Raw genomic sequence first — 18,663 nt, 5'->3', positions numbered from 1 at the left:
CGGACTGAAGCTGTGTAGGAGCTTCAGTCATCATGAGAAAAATACCAGCTGAGGGTCTTCCAAACAACATTTCTCAGCAACCTGCAGAGAAAAATATTGTTTTACAGGAAAAAAGAAATAAACATGTCTTATACCCTCAGCCTGAAGAAGGGAGGAAGCCGTCCCCACGCACCTCTGCTCCCTTCCCTCATCTATACTACTGCTTTGCTCAAGCTTATTTCGGTAGAGCACGAGTCTTGCTTACCTAACGGGCTGCTGGATGGGAGGCGGTTTCTCGCCCTCCCAGATCCCTGATGCACCCCGTCCTGGGACCCGCTGGGGCGGCCGCTGGCACAGCCCTGCCGGAGCAGGCCCTGCCAAAGCCCCGGGGCGGGCTGGCACCGCTGCGGCGGCACCGCTGCTCTACCCAGGCACTCCAACGCCGTCTGATCTGGCGGAGCGTGGTGCTGAACTCCTGCTCTCTGCTGATATACGCCCTGCAGGTGTTAGTCCAAGCAAACGCTTTGCTGTTTAGGAATGACTTTGATGGTTTTTAGTTTATCAAAAAATAGGTCTCCTGCAATTTCTTAAACAAATATGGCGCGTGTATTATGTGTCTATTTAGTTTATCTTCCTTCAGAATGACAGAATCCTTTTCTTCTACCCCCCCCCCTTTTTTTTTTAAACGAACCCCAAATACCCCTCTATAGATCCTGTTACAAGGCAAGAATCCTGGGATTGCTTGGGAATATACATTTTCCAAAACCAACAATGAAAACAAGACACCTGTCAGAAAGCACAGCTACTCCTGGGTGACGGTGCAGTCGGAGTGCTCGGCTACTTGTGGTGGTGGTAGGTAACCTTCTGAGCGGTCTTTTTTGCTTTTTAAAGCATCGCGAACATTTCAGCTGCTTTTAATTTCGCAAATGTGTATCAGTACATACAGGGGGTTACACTGAACACCTGGACCTTATTTTTTAATCTGCCACCTTATAGATGAAGGACCTTTGTGCTTCCTTTGTGGTAAAAATGTCATGGCACTCTCGATTCCTGTCACTTATGGTGACTCGGTCATTTTTCTTTAGGTCAATCCATATGCATATGATATCTTGCTGTTGAAATAATGCGGGGATTAAATATGTCGTTTGATGTTGTTGTAATTTGGGAACGCAGAAAGATACCAAATAATGAGTAAATTTATCTTATCTGTAGAGAGTAATTGAAGACTAAAATATTATCAAGACCTTTACTGACAGTTGCACCCTGATCCTCTCACTGTTTAATTAAAACTATTGAGCTCTGCCAGGTCAAAGTCTGAAATTCTGTATAAGCTGAGGATTTCTTAGTACCGTATTCCTCCAGGTGTTTACTTTGTGCAGACCATTGCTTTGTTTTTCTAAATCCAGGCTGTTCTGTCAGTGCAAGTGATTCTGTGGTGCAATGAAAGCAGAAAACTGGCATCTGGGGAGTCCTACAAAGAGTTGAGGATTTAAATTTTAGTGGCCTTTAAATTGGAACTGGGTCATATAAATAAGATAGTATGATGCAGTTGTCTTCAATATCAAAGAATAGGAATGGCTGACCAAGGAAATGCTGTGTTATGCTCCTGTATTGGCAAAAAAGTCCAGGTGAAATCTTGCTAGGGTGTTGTCAAACTGTTTATGGAAGAAAGACCCACCAGGACAACTGCAGACATAATACATGACACCTGTATTTTTCTTGCTTCCCTTTGAAACAAGTGAAGGTTGCAGCGTAGATACAAAGATGATGGAAACAATCCTCTTTCCAAGTATGACTTGCTGTGCCCAGTGTACCACGTGTGAGGTGAATGATACATCTCACAGGATGAATCTATCACATCACTTCATCTCTTAAGGCATTTGTAGTCTTCTCTGTGATGTGTCCTGATGTTGACACCAGATAGAGTTCAGGCACAGGAACCTGCGGAATTCTGAAGCATGTAAAATATACTGTAAAAAGCTGCAAAGTGTTCCGTTGCAGTTCACGTGTGCATGAGCAGAGCTCTGATCAAGTGCTGCTGGTTTCTGCAAGGAATTAGGATTTGAAGAGTTACGCATTTTCGCTGGGGGAAGATTCTGCAAATATGCTGTTTATAACTAAAATGTTTCATCTGACTTCAATAGTAACTGTGTTACGGAGAAGGAAATTAATGTTAAAAACGTGTTGCCAAATTAAATCCTATTTTATTTAGTTCAAGTCAGTGTAATTGTACCAGGGATGAGCTTGGGCTTGTTGAGTTAAAATTCTTCCCTATTACTTTTTCTCTTATAGTTTGAGTAAACGTTTATTTCACTGTATTTTTTTCTCCTACTTCCACAGGACACATTACAGCCAAAGCAATTTGTTTAGAAGATCATCGTACACGAGTTAATTCCTCCTTTTGTGGCCCAAGGACGAAGCCTTTAAGTGAAACAAAACTATGCAACACTAATCCCTGCCCAGCGTTGTGAGTTCTGTTTCTTTTTTTGTGCCTTTTTGCTATGTGTTGCCACAAAAGAATTCCTCTCCGATAGGCACACAGAGGTGTATGGCCGGCTGGATGAACCCGCTTTATTCTGTAACGTAAACCAGTAATTGTTTAACAACGTTAGTTGTGTAGGCTTCTGCCCAAGGATAATAATGAGGCGGTACTTGTAAGGCTGCTGAGCGAGACCTCCCGCGGGCCGCGGCGGCTCCGTCGCCGTGCCGGGTTAGCTGTGCGCTGAGCAAACCTCAGTCACTGGGAGGCCTGTTCTGCCACCTTTGCTCACCTTGAACCAAAAAGGCCATTTCCCGAGTAAAGTGGTACTCCCCGCGTGGAAGCTTGGCCCTGTGACTCAGATTCCACAGATTAGATGAGCTTAAAAGAATCTTGTGAAGTGTAATTAGTGATTTTTGGACAAAATGCCCCACAGAGTATTATGATACCAAGGCGAGGACTATCTAAACCAAACAAATCATCACAGTATCACACATTATCACAGTATGTTTGGGATTGGAAGGGACCTCAAAAGATCATCTAGTCCAATCCCCCCTTGGAGCAGGAACACCCAGGTGAGGTGGCACAGGAACATGTCCAGGTGGGTTTTGAATGTCTCCAGACAAGGAGACTCCACAACCCCCCTGGGCAGCCTGGGCCAGGCTCTGCCACCCTCACTGAGAAGAAGTTTCTTCTCAAATTTAAGTGGAACCTCTTGTGTTCCAGTTTGAACCCATTACCCCTTGTCCTATCATTGTTTGCCACCGAGAAGAGCCTGGCTCCATCCTCCTGACACTCACCTTTTATTTACATATTTATATATTTATATATTTATATATTTATATATTTATATATTTATATATTTATATATTTATATATTTATACATTAATAAGGTCACCCCTCAGTCTCCTCTTCTCCACACTAAAGAGACCCAGCTCTCTCAGCCTTTCTTCATAAGGGAGGTGCTCCCAGGAGCAATGCTCCTGGCGCCCACAAAAATAAATATGGTGACATTGCCTATGTGAACAATCTTAATTTTTGAAAAAGAAAAGAAAGGTGAGATGCAAAGGAAGACATTGACAAATAGATAAGCATTTAGAATCCAGCTGGTCTAAATCAATAGAGCTCCTTTAAAAACAAGGGAGTTACACTGATTTCTGGTAGCTGTGGTAAAGGTCCTTTGGAAAAAAAATGTTGTGTGCTCACATAATTAAATGCAGTATTAGGTGGCTTAGAATGTAAACAGGTAAAGTTAAGGACACATTGGACATCTTCTGCTGTTTTTTTCACTTCTGGATTCTTAAGTTTGCAACCTTAGCATTATTTTAATTTTATATTAGAGATCAGAAAAGCTGTACTATGTTGGACGAGACATTTTGACTTCCAGAACAGGAGATTTTTCTAAAGATGAAAAATATTAACGTGGTTCAGTGGAAAATAAAGACAGTTGGAGATGCCTTGAAGCGCACAGGCAGCAGAAGGCAGAGGACATGGAAGAAAGCTCCAGCCCTGGTGTCATCTCTGGGCTTTGTGGTCATAAACGCAACGGTCTGTAAAAGCAATTGGCAAAGTGCTGCCCCCCATACTTCATAAAGTACCACATTTAATGAAGCGTAATAGGAAGCATTCCCCATCTCCCCTAGTCTGGAAAAGGATGGTGGGGCAAAGCAGAAAGATGTATATGTCCTACAGTGGTTTTGTTGTTACTTAAAAATCCATAGTTTGTAATATGTTGAACACACTAGAAAATAGTCCAGTAATAGTTTGGTATTTCCTGTAAAATTTAAAAATTACAGCAGAGTACACAAAATCCAAATGGCAAATTATACACTGTGACCACAAAACAATAGAGATAAAATTTAAATAACTGTAAGATGTGACGTGAGAGCCCCAAGTTCCTGCTTCAGCAGTTTCTTTAGATTGTGTTTAGCCACATGATTTTCTCAGTATCAATTTTAAGTAATGTTTGTAGCCAAACACAATCTGTTCATATGCGACTTATCTTCTGCCAGAAGTATTTTATCCAATGAGCTCAGTATCATGTCCACAGAAATGTGTCTGTCGTGTTCCCAGGAGTCTTCCTGAGCTGTTGGTGCGCACCTCCGCTTTGATGCAGCATTGCTATGCTATAGAGCTTCACCAAAATCAGAGTCAGGTCTATTGACCACACACATGATTTCCCATTTCTGTTAGCCAGAGATCACGGTGTATTTTGAATATTCACTGTCATTGAAAATGCTGAATTTTGACTCACAGGGAAATGTTTTTATGCTGAAATTGCTCTGATATTCTTAGGTTTACTACTTTAAAACAATTAGTGAGTTGAACCCTAAAATGATTACAGAAAGAAAAACTGCAAAATCCCCGAGCCGTCTATAGGGAAAAACAATTCGACTCGCTAATTAGTTATTTTAAAAATCCTTGGGATGTATTCATGTATGGAGGATCTATATGTGGGACCGTGTCTTTAATTAACAGATTGCCATTCAGCTGAGTGAAACTATGCTAGAACATCTCTGCCGAGTGGTCTGCCCAGAAAGTCATGGCATGTAATATATCCCATAGAACCAAGACTGCCAACAGCAAAAAATGTATTACTAAATACCACAGAGGAAACAAAGAATACTTAACAGCCAACAAATAAAGCAAAACAAAATATGGTTAAGAATAATAGGCAAGGGAAGGAGGTGAATAGTAGATGAGACACAAGCGTGTCAGTTTTGTGACATAAAAGAGACTGCAGACTTATAAAGGTCAGAGAGGAATAATTGGTGCATAAGAACAAAGACTTATTAGTCTGAGTAGGAACAAACTACCGTCCCAACAGCAGGAACACAGAGAGGCGGCAGAACCGCAAACTGTTGTTGTTGGATTTCAGAGCTGCCAAATCTGGTCATAATTATTTGGTTATTTGAGCTAATGAAAGATACTCTTGGATCGCAGCCCAGATACTCTTGGAAAATGGCGGTTTACTAGAGGACATTCAAGTAGGTTTATTGCTTTCTCCTCTGCAAGGAGGGGAACGTCCTGGGCAGTTACAGTGAACAGACCGTTAGAATGAACACTTCTGGTTGCTCTACCCATCACCATTGTCAGAAACATCCAGGCAAAATAATTAAAACTTGTAGAATGGGTTAAAACAATAAGTTTTTTCTAGAAGTGTGTATTGCAATACTCCAGATATTTATAAAACAGACGAAAAGGAAACTTCTGTCGTGTTCTGGAATTACATAACTACTGACTTTTCACATTAATATGTCTTTGTCCTTAAATTAGCGCTTTTTATATTTCCCACTGCTTTTGGCAGTTGCTGAAGTGACTAGACCGAGAGGTGGGATTTCTTCTGTTCCCAAAGGGATTTTCCCGAAACAGGCTTTTTATATGTTTTTTACAAACAAATTTAGCTTTGTTTTCAGGCAGACATGAAGAGACAGGCAGTGGGTTTGATTTCACAGTTGAATTTGAGATTAGAACCTTTCAGTGGCAAAGTGCTGGTTTAAAATCTTTAGTTTAAATTCAATCCTGTCTTTGAATAAGAGTTCTCAACTTGAATAATAATTTAGTCATAATCTCCTTTGTTTCTTCACTTCTGTTTTCCTATCATCTCGTTGTTATTTATGGTGTTCCATCGTAAGCCTTGAGGACAGAGACACTTGGTTGTACGTTAGCAAAGTGTCCACAAGGTCTGGGGACCGCTCAGTGCGTCAGTAGTAGAAATACTGAGCAGCTATTGGCATTTCAAACCCGAGACGTTCGCAATAGTTCTTCAGACTTCGTGTAACTTCAGTGCCATGACACGTAACTGAAGGGTGCCTGTGACTGGGGTAGAGATTTGCCCAACAGCATTTGCTTGTTAAATTTCCTCTGTTTTATTTAGATTCTGCATCATCTGTCTGCCCAATTTTTTAGACATTGAAATCCTCCAGACAGGAATGACAGGAGTGCTGATTTTAGAAAGCAAGTTCTTTTAGAGGCAAGTGAGTTTTGACATAAATAGCCCTGGATGGCACCTTGCCAACGCTGGGTGCCCTGTGTGAGTGTAACTGCACACAAATGCATTTGGAGGTGCATGTTCAGCTAAACTGGTCCCAGTCCTTCCCTGCCATGCCCATTCTTCCCTTATATCCGCTTAGGTGAATCTTCCTCCTCCACCCTGTCTTACAAGAGGGATGTAAAAAGGAAAAAGATGTCATGACAAAGGGCAGAACTTTCCAATAATCAAATCTCATGGATTTATTGAACTCCTCTCCATCTATCTGGCTTCTTTGGCCTCAGGCCTGTTAGTGTATTTAGAGGTCTCTCCGGCAGGTAAAGTGACAGAGGATCATCCTTCTGTTTTAGAGAGATATTTTTCAGTTAAAAGCCTAGATGTGGTTAAAAAGGAATGGTGACTTGTTAGCCAGACCCTTAGATCTTCTAGATATACCACCAGCCTCAACAGCAGCATCTCCCTCAGTCCCTGTGGAATTCCAGATTGGGTTTGTGGGCAAGTTGGTTCTGGTAGATGAGAACTGTACATAAGTAATACTGGTTTTTCTAGTTGTGTGACTTCTGTTTCATCCCTAGCAAAATGCTCCAAGCCTTAAAGATAACTTATGTAACTGAGGCCTTTTGATTGCTTGAACAGATATTAGTGCATCCGAGAGCGGGCTGAGCAGAGTCCTGAGCGATTCACATTTGACAGGTGGCTCATGTGTATTGGTTTTCCAAAGCTAAATGGACATATATTTTTCTCACTTTTAAGCTGGTCAACAGGTGAATGGAGCGAGTGCAGCAAATCCTGTGGTGGAGGAGAACAAAGTCGTCTCATTCAATGTGTCCAGAAAAGGGCTTTCCAAAGAGAGGAGGCCGTGGCGCACTCCCTGTGTCCCGTCAGCACCCCTGCGCAGGTGCGGGTGTGCAACAGCCAGGACTGCCCACCCGAATGGAGCCTTGGGCTGTGGTCTCAGGTAACTTGGAGAAAAACTTACTTGTTTTTTCTGCTGGCACAATGAAAATATTGCCCAAAACTTTGCTCAAAATGAATAGTGCAAACTTTGTGAAGATCAGCATTTTGCAAGTGTTCATTAAGATAATACATAAGCTATGTATATATTTTAACTCACCTTCCTAGGTACCAGGACAGGACCGCTTGCCAGAAGAGGACACATGGTGTCCTTTTTGGTACATACAGGTAGATGGATAATTTTTTCTGGTTTCATACCTTAAGGCTCTGTGCATTCTTCAAAGCCATTAACCTCCCTCTGAGACTACTTCCCACAGCAATATTAACTTCTCTCAGAAATGACACGCAGTCAAAGGACAAAGAAATAACTGGGGTTAGATTGCATATTAATGCACACATATGTGTGAATTGTGGGTTGATAAATTTCTGGTTGACGTTCGCTAATCTCCTCTGTATCTTTGCCTTTGTTAGAGTAGCTATTCCCCTGCAGGCAGAGTTTGGCTGCAGTGAGTTGCCATGAGGGGCACAAGGCCCCTGGGCAGACTCTGTGTGCACACACCTTGCTTCATGAACCGCCTGACGTTAAACCAGCCCCAGTTTAAAACCACACACATGCTTACACAGAACTCATCTCTGCCCTTTTTTCATTACTGTTGATGCCGGTATAAGCTGTTAATGTAAGGATAAATGAGGTACCGGGAAATCTGGGATTTAAGAGAGAGCTGACAGTACACTTATATCAAAAGGAGCTACATTATTTTTATTCTTCTGCCTTCACTTAGTGCGATTCAATGTAGATTTAAATTTACTGGAAAATCTATTCCTTGTGCGTACACTTCTTGGTACTGTTACTCTTTAGGCGTCCGAGAACACCTTGACCTAAGCGTTCCCAGCTGAGAAGCGCAGCCGCCTCTCCAGGGCAGCGCGCTGTAGTGTACCATGGCAGAGGAGTAGCTGCTCCATAGTCCATCCTAACAGCGTTTGGACAGCCAAAAAGTGACTTTTTCTTCCAGTGTTTGTGAAGGAAACCTTAGCGTGGCAGGAGATTATAAAAACCAGGTATGATTAGATACTTAGAAAGCAACAGCCAAGTCTTTAAACACATTCAACTTTCCTTCCTCTAAAATTAAAATAATACTAAAAAAGCTATTTTCCTTCCCTTGAGGACGTGTACAATTCAAGTTGGGATTTTCAAATAAGCCTATGAAAATTAAGCTCACAAGTCCTGCTGAAGCGTAGTGAACCGGCCTGTCGCACGAGTTAGTGAGGATGTTAAGATTCAGCTGAAAGCTGTTATATCAGACTCAAAGGAGTTAAGAGGAAAAAAATGCAAAATACCCAGCCTCGCTGCACAAATGAGAGGAACTTTTAATGAAAGCAGTTTTGTTTGTTTGGGGGAAGGATTAAAACCACAGGTTTTCAGCATGCGGATGTTTCTGCTGCATCCTCAGTACAACGCTGCTCTCGTGAAACTTCTAAAAACCATTTGGGATTTAATACGGATGGTGATAGCGCAGGATCCTGTTTTGGAATGTGCACCTTAATCATTAGTAACAGGGAGGACAATCAGAAGAGAATGCAAGAAGGTGGAAAGCTGGCAGCATTATTTCAGGACTGTTTATTTCTTCATTTCATCAGAAATGGCTCATTTGTGCGTTTTGTTGTACGCTAAGGCAATGAAAACTATTGAATGTCTTTTCAGCTGAACCGAAGTGCAGCAATGTGTATTTATTCAGTGGTGACTTGTCCTAAGCCTCAGTTGTAATCTTGGCAATTGAAATACATCTGGTCAAACTTCTTAACCATTGTCTGTATCAGATTCTGTCCTGTAGCGAGATTCATTTGGTGAAGGATTATGTAGAGATTCCCCGGGTGGTTTTCTCTGCCTCTGGCTCATCCCTCTGGGCCAAGGTGAGGACAAAATAACAAATAGCTGAGAACATCTTGCTGTGGGAGACTTTGCGATGGGAAGTCAGGACCAGCTTTCAACTACGCCGTCCAGGGAAAAAAGCGTTTTGCTCACGAGTCCAGCTTTCCTCATCTGCGGAAGAGAGATAATGCTTTTCTGTCCTACATGGGGGCTGGAAGAGTTCATAGTTTAAATTTAGAGAGCACTTAGAACAATGTTTTAGAAGTGACATACAGATGTTACTGTTACTTATTTACCCTTAGAATGTCAAGTTTACTTGTACTATAATGGCAGCTACACAGCACATTAGCCGTAGTTTCTATGCTCTGCTATAAAATACAGATAATGCCAGTTTTCATTTCCTCTAGTTCAAATGACTATTTCTTTCCCTCACAGTGCTCCAAGACTTGTGGGAGAGGTGTTAAGAAGCGGGATGTCTACTGCAAAAGTACCGGTTCTCCCAGTGCTAAAATCTTGCCCGAAAGTATGTGCAGCAGAGACCACAAACCCGAATCCCAGCAGACCTGTGTGCTAGGGCGCTGCCCCAAAAATGAGCGACTCCAGTGGGTGATCTCTTCCTGGAGTGAGGTAAAGCACTGCAGCTCCTTGACTCCCTTGCCTGCCTTTGCTGCCAGTTCTTTACATCCAGATGATGTGGTTAGATGTACACTAAATGTTTTTTGTTTTTCAGGACTTCCACTGACTTGGATCCATATTTCAGTTTACGCATTATGAAACATGCTGTTTGTGGTTTTAGTTATATAATGCTTTTGTAGTTTCGCATATTTTGGGGTCTCTTGCGCATATGTTCTCCTTTATCTGAAAGGGTTTCTGTAGATTTCAAAGGTGTGCTTTGCTTTTGCAGTGCTCAGCCTCCTGTGGCCCAGGTGTACAAAAGCGAGAACTAAAATGTGTCGAGAAAAGCATCCATGGGAAGTTGATCACCTTTCCTCAGAGAAGATGTAGAAACATCAAGAAACCAAACATTAACTTGGAAGAAGCGTGTAACAAGGGAGCCTGTCCATCACAGACAGTGTACAGCATGGTGTCTGGCTGGTATTCCTCACCCTGGCAGCAGGTAGGAATGGAAAACTCTCACCTCTCTCTCCCTGTCCAGCTAGCACTTTCTCTAGCACTGTTTCATGTCTTGGCTTTTATGGAGTTTACAAAAGGGGCAGGTTTCTCTACACAGTAGCTCAAGTAGCATCCCCCAGTGCTTTTCACTGCACAGCATTAAAGAACAGAACAACTGTGATGTGCCTGTTGACTCTTGGATGGTGTATCCACCGTAATTAGAAGCTGAGGTTGCAGTACAGGCTTAGAGAGCACCAAACCTAGAAGAGTCCATATCATATGCCCCAGAACGGGCACTGTGAGAGTGGCACGAACACCTGGCAGGTGTAAAATCCTGAAGACCACACCACTGTGACTTTAAGCAATGTGAGTCCAAGCTCCCTGGAGTAAAGCCAGCTCCAGTCTTACAGTGAGCTGTAGTCCAACATTCGATTGTGCAGAGGAGACATCTCCAGTACCAAGAGTCCACAGGCGTACCCTGCACGTAGCCATTCCCTACAGGTCACACCACTCAGCCACTGAAACATGATGCAGCTGGTCCATCGTGTGCCATTGGTGCAGCTCATTTCTTTTTACTGAAACTGAAGAATGTCACCTAAAAATATTATTCATGCTCAAGAAGCACTACATTCCACACTCATTTTCCAATGCTTGTTTCTCAGTCTTCTTCAAACTGCACTGTGGTTGAACTGTTACATATCTATATGCACAATGTATTTTAGCATCTGCACAGATTGCCTGGAATTCCCTAAATACTATGATTAATTATGGGATCAGTCTGTATTTGTTTCTACATTCTTGCAAACAAGCTTCTGTATTTCTGGAACTTATCTGCTTTATGAGTCACATATCAATGACACACACACGCATTTAATAACATCTACATGAAACAATGTATGCCTGACAATTGCAATCAGATGAAAATGATCACATTTATCTTAGAGACAACTTTTCATGAAACACATACAAGTAAAAGGCTTATTCATTTAAAAAATACTTCATAGATCTTGCTGTAAATGCATAGCGTTTTTCCCCAGATGTTGCCGTAACTATGGCTCCTGTGGGAGCTTTCTCTTTGTTCAGACAGCAGGATTGGGCCGAGGGGCTCAGCGTTCAAAATAAATCAGTGCAGACAATCAGGAACAGGTTTTCTAAATTTTTCAGTTTCTGTCCTGATGCCCAAGTAAGAAACCAAATTTTCATCAGAGTCCTTAAATAACCAAACTCTGCGAAGGGAGAACAGATGCACACATCTTTGGAAAGTCGGTCCTGACGGGGGTTGCTGAACAGCAACACACCTAATCCTGACCCCTTTGTCTTTGAAAGCCTCATCCGAAGCCCCTGAAAGTTACTCCTCGGCTTTCATGGGCTCCCAGAGAATCTGTGCAGTGAAAGACGACTTTGCTTTTTCCCTTTGTGCAGTGTACAGTGACATGTGGAGGGGGAGTGCAAACCCGGAGCGTGCAGTGCCTGCGCCACGGCAGACCAGCGTCAGGGTGCTTGCCCCATCAGAAACCTGCAGTCCTGAGAGCCTGCAACACCAACTTCTGCCCAGTCCCTGGGAAGAGAGGTAAAACTCAGCTCTGCGTGCCACAGCAGCGCTGCTTGCCTAGAACTCCAGATCCAGCAAAAATCACCTTTTGCACTTACACCTGCTGAAGATTTACTGTTCGGTGTGTTCCTTACACAAAATAGTTTTTCCCAGGGTTTCCAGTTACTCTCTGATCCTACAGCATCTCTCTTCTCAAAGTGAACCCTCTTAAAGCAGACTTGGGAGTGTACGTGAGACAGGAGAGTTTAAAACAGGGATATGTTAAAAAAAAAGGCATGTCATTTGGTTCTGCATCTTTATGCGATCTTTTTGAACAACACAGGAGCACACTAGGCTGCTAATGTTTTATGATTAAAAATAGCAACTTTTGAACTAAAAAAAGAACTTGCCGTTTATTGTCAGTCTACCCAAGCTTCAGATTGCACCCATATCCCAGGAGTCAAAAAATGCTTTGTTTAGAATGTGCTTCCTCTTCTTATTGCTTCTGATCAGCGTATGATGTGAAGCTCTGTCCCCACCTGTGGCTGCTCTATCCCTTTCCACCCCTTCAGTGTGTTTGGAATTCTAGAGGAGCAGGAGGAATCAGACGTTTTGTGTCACTCTGAATGATGGAAGTGAAATGATCTCAGACACCACAGAGAGAGGTACCTTAGCCCCGTGCCATGTATTTGCTCACAAGCTGATCACAGTTTGTGACTTACCTGCAGGAAAAAACCTCATGGAGGTCCAGGTTTGTCCATTCACTAGTTAGCTCAGTTTGCTAAAACACATTAACTTTCAAAGTACCATACATTACCTGTCTTGTTACCATTTTAAAACTGGGAGCTGAAAGTAACCTCTGTGAAACTTAGGCCGGATTGCAGGAGAAGAGGTAAATGGAGTTGGGAACAAAGGGCACACTCTGGCCCTGCGTCCCGTAAATCGACATCAGCAGCACCCCGATCCGTGCCGGTTCCTGGCACTCACTGCGCACAGAACCCTGTAAAACCCACCCAGCTCCGGTCAGACTGTTCCAGACATGCAGTGTGTCAAACTGATACATCAGGGGACCTGAATCCAAACAAGGATATATAGATGAAACAGTCCTAAGAGAGATAAGTAAATAGTTCTGCTGTTTTTTAAGTGAATGTTCTCAACACTTCAAATGAACCTTCCTAAAAAGTGCTGCTGTACCTCGGAGTTTCTGTATTACGTTGTTTTCTGTCACGATATAGCAAGCACTTTTCTTTCAGCCCTGCCTTCCTCTGCTATATTTCATGTCTGGAGTAATGTCTGTTATTAATTTTGGCCTTGGCCTGTTTTCCTCTCCTCACATCTGCAGGAGCCCATTCCCCTTTATTTTAACTGGGTCGTCAGGCTCTAGAGATCAATTCTCTCTCCACCGCTCTCTAACTTTCTGTCTAAACCAGCGAAAAGAGGGAACCAGCTGTGCTGGAATCACGTTGAAGCAAATCAGTCTCTATTATCAGCCGTGCAGCTCCAGCTCAGTGATCACAGTCAAGAAATTATTGTTTCAGGGAGAGTTTACACTTTCCTAGACAAACTGGGTCATTTCCATCGCTCTGTTAGATGCAGTTACGGTCACCATAACTCCTAGTAAATCCAACTGCTTAAAATGAAGGGAAATTTAAACAACGTATCAATATTGAGTAAACAAAAATAAGGAACCGATGGCCTGAGCCACAGCCGTTGAAGTTTGTGGGACTCTTTGTGTTCACTCCAATGGTCTTTGGCTTAGGTCCCAAGGGTAAAGGTGTTGGCCATACCTCTGTAATGGTAGCACTGCACTCCCATCTTCAAAAGGGACATGGAGATTTATGAACCTTGCCTCCTCCGTGCTTATACAGTCTTTTGTTAAACAAAATTACCCTTCCATGGCAGGAGAGCTTTTTCCTAACTTAATCGGAACAGCTTTCCTCGCTTTGTGCTGAACTCCCCGTTTCGTCCCCTCTGACACCCAGCGGAACACAAGCAGTGCTGCAACGCTCTGCAGGGAAGGGCTGCGGGGGTATTTTCTTTACATACCTTTAGCATTTACAGACAGGCTTTTGTTTTTAAAAACAGAGGAATAAAATGCCATCTTTAAAATACATTATTATCATTAAATTATTTTCTTGTTCATTCAAATAAATTTGAGGTTGACAAAGGTATACAAACCCACCTTTGCCATTATATAAAAGGGAATTAAACAAAACCAAGCAAGTAGTGACTAATCAAAAGAAGTTCCTATGGAAGGACCGAGTGACTCCTGGCCCACAAGAAGCTGTCAGGGAGGGAGCGTTTATCTTGTGTGGCGCAGCTGATCTGGGAGCACAGACAACGGTGCCCAGATTGTTCCCCACTGTCTCCCTGTAAATTCCTTTTATTGACCATGTAAACAGTAGTTCTGAGACTGAACTGGAATCTTTTCCCATGCTCACAGGAGATTGCAGCTTAGCTATAAATTTTGCTAAACCTCATTTAAATGTCTTTACTGCTTTTGCAGACATGGTGAATTTGTTTATAAATCATCCACATGAGTGATCACTTTGCTCTTTTAAAGAAACAGAAAGCATCCACTACAAAACTATAGAACACAGCAGCTATGAAATGTTTTTAAAGCAACTGGGCTATATGGAGAAACGGTCTGTACGTAAATTTAAGTGAAATAAAACCTTAATTGAAAAATACAGTTTATTTATATTTGCAATTAAAAGCTAGGCTTTTCAGAACTAAACATCGTCAGCCTGTCTCTTCTCCCGTTGCAGTTAATTAAGATTTCACCAACATGCTATAGTCAAATTCCTAAAACCCTGATTCATGCCACCGAACTAAAGTGTCTAAAAGGAGAGGTTTCTGGGCCTCCCCGCATAGTCAAACAGGGAAATCAGTCCTTGTGGGAAGCGCTGGCACACAAGCACGTGGCTGGGCACCCTGTGCAGGTCTCTGTGCGTGCTGTGTGCGCACATACCCCGTGCTGGAGCTGCTCTGAGGTGCGGGGGAGCTCCTTGTGGTGCTGATGGCAAGAAACAACCAGCAGCGAGCACGGTCACTTGGCTTTAGAACATTTGTAATCAGAGGTGAAAACACAGATGACTTACTGCAGTGGAACTTCTTCCTGTTTTCCTGAACTTCAAAATGTGCTCTAAATTTTTAATTCCTTTAGCCTCTGACCCTCTTGTTATATTAGCTCTGTCTCTATCAAATTAACAAATTAAACATCCCTTAACAAATTAAAAAAGCAACTAGTATTTGTGAGCTGAAAGCTGGTTCTTAGCTCCTCTTTGAATTGAGTCACCCATCGTGTTTTTAGTACTACCAAATGCATACGGGTGTGCAGAACTATTGCCTGACCTGGAGTCTCGATAAACACTGTCTTACCGTATTGCTTGGCTTTCTTTCCTTCAGACGATCCTTCTTGTGTGGATTTCTTCACGTGGTGTCATCTGGTACCCCAGCATGGTGTCTGTAACCACAAATTTTATGGCAAGCAATGCTGTAAATCATGCACAAAGAAGAACTGATAGCAGCGTGTTATCTGAACCCTTCAGTGACAGCATTCTCTTCTTCAATTTACATTGGAATTAACTTTGCTTTGAGGCAAGACATGGTGCCACATAAACCACTGATGGAAGAGACATGTTTGCTGAGGGAACGTTTGAGGTGCAGTAATTGCTGGATATGTTGAAAAAGGAATGTTTCTTTTTTTTTCTTTATTTGCTGACCTCGCTAAAGTACAGGGTACTCCAGATCACTTGAACACTGAGACTCGAGGGGCAGTTCTTCGTTCTTTAGACGTGTCGTTTTGCACTGTTGTATGTTTTGAGGAAGAAATTAAGGTAAGGAAGCCTTTTCTGGCTAAATTACCAGAATGCAGAAGAGATCGGGAGCTCAAGGAGGAAGGTTACAGCATGGCAGCACGACAGATCCCGCTACCGAAAGCATTTCCTTTCTTATTTCCTATGGTACTATGGTCCCAGGGTAAGGAAGGTGTTCACAGTCTCACGGAAGGACGCTCGCCCGCGGCTGTTGTTGGGGAGCACAACCTCACGCCTGGGGCCGCGAGGAGTCAATGGTGCACTACAGAGATACATGGTGCTTCTCTTAGACTTGCTGCTGGAAAAGCAAGTTTTGAAGAATTCATTTTCTGCTTTGTGTGGAAACTCAGAGGTGGTTAACGAGTAACTTGAAACGTATTCCTAGAAACATTCACCATTAGAATATTTGGACTTTTAATATTGCTGTGTTACAAGTAAAATAGAATTTCATACTGCAACTAACTCAAGGAACTCACAGTTATTGAGCTCAATGGTTATGTTTTCAACTTTCTAAACTCATTAGATATGTAATTTTGTAATTTAAAGTTGATATTTTAAAGTAGTTTTCTCAGAAGCTAGGTCGTTGGAATGCCGAGATACTGAAGAATGTCTTCCTTTCAATCTTAAATCTCTCTGCAAATTTGATTCATCCATTACCCAAAGGAAACAGCAAGAATATTGCAGTCCATTAATTCATGCTAAACTTTTCTAAGTAGTTATTTATTCACACAGGTTATATGAAAAAAAGTGGATGATTTATTCTAACTGAATAAAAATCAATTCTATTTTTATACATCCTCCTAATAGTTTTATTTAACTCCGAATGCACCAACAAACAAAAGAACTGTAAGCATAACGATATTTGTACCCATTCAGTACTGAGTTTGGTGACACTATATATCAAATGGTACAACTTAGAAGTTTCTGCATGGAAAGAACACCCGACCCATTTGCCAAACCCATTCGGAGACGGAGCCGCGTCCTGCTGTAATTTCCTATGAGGGGCATATTTATCTAATTCCACCCAATCCCACAACTTTGTTTGATGAATGTAGTTCAGTTTTACTGGTTTTTTAAAGTATCTTTTCAGGGTAAGATTAGCCAGCTCAGCACTAATACCAGACAGTGGGCACTTAAAATTAGCAGTTCCTTTTGAACAATTTAAATTAAGAACATTTATTCTATGATACTTTAAGAAATGATGATTGGAAACATATCTCAACCTACATCGCTCTGTCTCAAAATTGGACATTGTGTAATTATAACCTTTTTTTCTAGGAAAACTACAAGGTTTTCCTTGTTTTGTTTTTGTAATTGTGTCCTTTTTTATTATTTGATGTAAAATAATTAATTTATTAATGCATAGTTTTTCCTTTATATTTCTTTGCTCACTTCCTTAAGTGACACCCGAGGACAGAAAATGGGAGTGTCACAAAGTATGAATTATGGTGTAAAAAAAGCAAAAAATATAAGTGTAATATTTAATTATTTTATCAGCTTTGTAATAAAGTACTCTAACTGTTTCATTATATTTGGAATTGTAAAATTCAAGAATAAAATATGGAGGTTATAAGTAAATATCAAGTAATATAAGTTGTACATGCATTTATTTGCTCTTGTGTTGATTGTCCTATAGTAGCTATTCAACAGCGTGGATATATTGTAGCTGCCTTTTAAGAGCAGAAGATGATTCTCGTCTGAATGACCACCCTACCATTGAAGCAATTGGATTGTGCCCCTTTCAGACACAAAGAGGCAAAATGGACCTGACTTCATGGGCTTATTTTCATAACAACACAAACGCTAAAATACACAGAAATACAGTTGCTCCCCCCATGTGCAAGACAAAACTGACCTACAGCTCCTCTCACCAAAGAAAGCGGAAACTTGCGCATCGCAGAGCCGGCGCGATTCCTCCCTGCACGTGTTTCTCTGTGAGGTGGTTTGCAAGATAAGAAGCCTCATTCAACATCGCATTAGGTTTCACGGCTTCTCCCATCTGCCTGGGGTGCTTGTATTTTTCTAAAAATGGCTCTGCTAAGAAGTTTCCCAGCCAGCCCCTAGTAGGGACGACGGAAATTCACTGGGTTGTTTTATATAGGCGTTCTCTAACATATATTGGCCATTTTTCCCTTCATTCACCAACACTCAGTTCTCTGACAACAGAAGGCAAGATTGGGTAGTGTTGATAGGAAATACTGAGCATGCTTCTGACTTACGGCATCACCCACTAGGCAATAATAAGCAATAGATCAGTCTGCTCGTGAAAGATTCGCAGCAAGCTCTCTCTGAACAAGATTTGGACTAGTGATTTCAATAATTAATATGCCCACACAAGAATTCAGACTCTAAACTACTTTGTGTTCTGGGCTAGAATTTTGGAATTAAAATGAACTGACGGTTGTCAGTGAATTACAGTGTTGGAGATGGATGTTGAAAGAGGAAATATTGCATAAAGATGTGCTATGGTGGGGTTGGATCAGTCCCAAGTCCACAACTGTTTCACTGCCGAGCCCTTACAACGCTATTTGGTACACAAAGCTTGGCAGTTTTCTAGAAGTACATTGCTGCAAGGCTCACTTTATAAAGCAGAATGGGCTCTTTTCACAAAGGAATACTACACTTCCTGTAGTCAGATTTCATCACTCAGGTAAAGGATGCATCTCCCTCAACTCAAACAGATATTTAATGAATGGCTTGATTGTGTAAATCAAACTCAGCTATCTCGGATGCCCAGAAGACATGAAATGTTGGAGACAGATGAACAATTCCCTGCATGTGGTTTTACGGTAACATGATCCACATCCCGTATTCCCTTCATTTTTCAACAAATCCTATTCAAAAGCATCAATAAAAGAAATAAACATTATTATTTCTATTGTAACAGAAGTCCAACCCTACTGAGCCAGTAGGATGCCATTGTGTAC

At 41.8% G+C, this 18,663-nt stretch overlaps 1 protein-coding gene across 6 annotated transcripts in view; it reads left to right on the top strand.

The window, feature by feature from the left end:
• The window catches only part of ADAMTS18 (ADAM metallopeptidase with thrombospondin type 1 motif 18), a 74,297-nt gene extending 56,977 nt beyond the window's left edge, over nucleotides 1-17,320 (top strand). For all 6 annotated transcript variants that reach the window (XM_005507110.4, XM_021294045.2, XM_021294046.2 and 3 more), the window contains 7 exons: nucleotides 690-831; nucleotides 2,320-2,446; nucleotides 7,204-7,408; nucleotides 9,710-9,901; nucleotides 10,179-10,391; nucleotides 11,810-11,957; nucleotides 15,327-17,320. In XM_005507110.4, coding sequence (XP_005507167.3) covers nucleotides 690-831; nucleotides 2,320-2,446; nucleotides 7,204-7,408; nucleotides 9,710-9,901; nucleotides 10,179-10,391; nucleotides 11,810-11,957; nucleotides 15,327-15,442 — 1,143 coding nt within the window. In that variant the 3' untranslated portion in view covers nucleotides 15,443-17,320. The remainder of the gene's footprint in view (nucleotides 1-689; nucleotides 832-2,319; nucleotides 2,447-7,203; nucleotides 7,409-9,709; nucleotides 9,902-10,178; nucleotides 10,392-11,809; nucleotides 11,958-15,326) is intronic.
• The last annotated feature ends 1,343 nt before the right edge of the window (nucleotides 17,321-18,663 follow it).

The sequence above is a fragment of the Columba livia genome, chromosome 13 (genome assembly GCF_036013475.1).
Source record: "Columba livia isolate bColLiv1 breed racing homer chromosome 13, bColLiv1.pat.W.v2, whole genome shotgun sequence".
In the NCBI taxonomy this organism is placed as follows: Eukaryota; Metazoa; Chordata; class Aves; order Columbiformes; family Columbidae; genus Columba; species Columba livia.
Note: the sequence above shows the minus strand (reverse complement) of the source record. Positions and strands in the feature narration are given on the sequence as shown.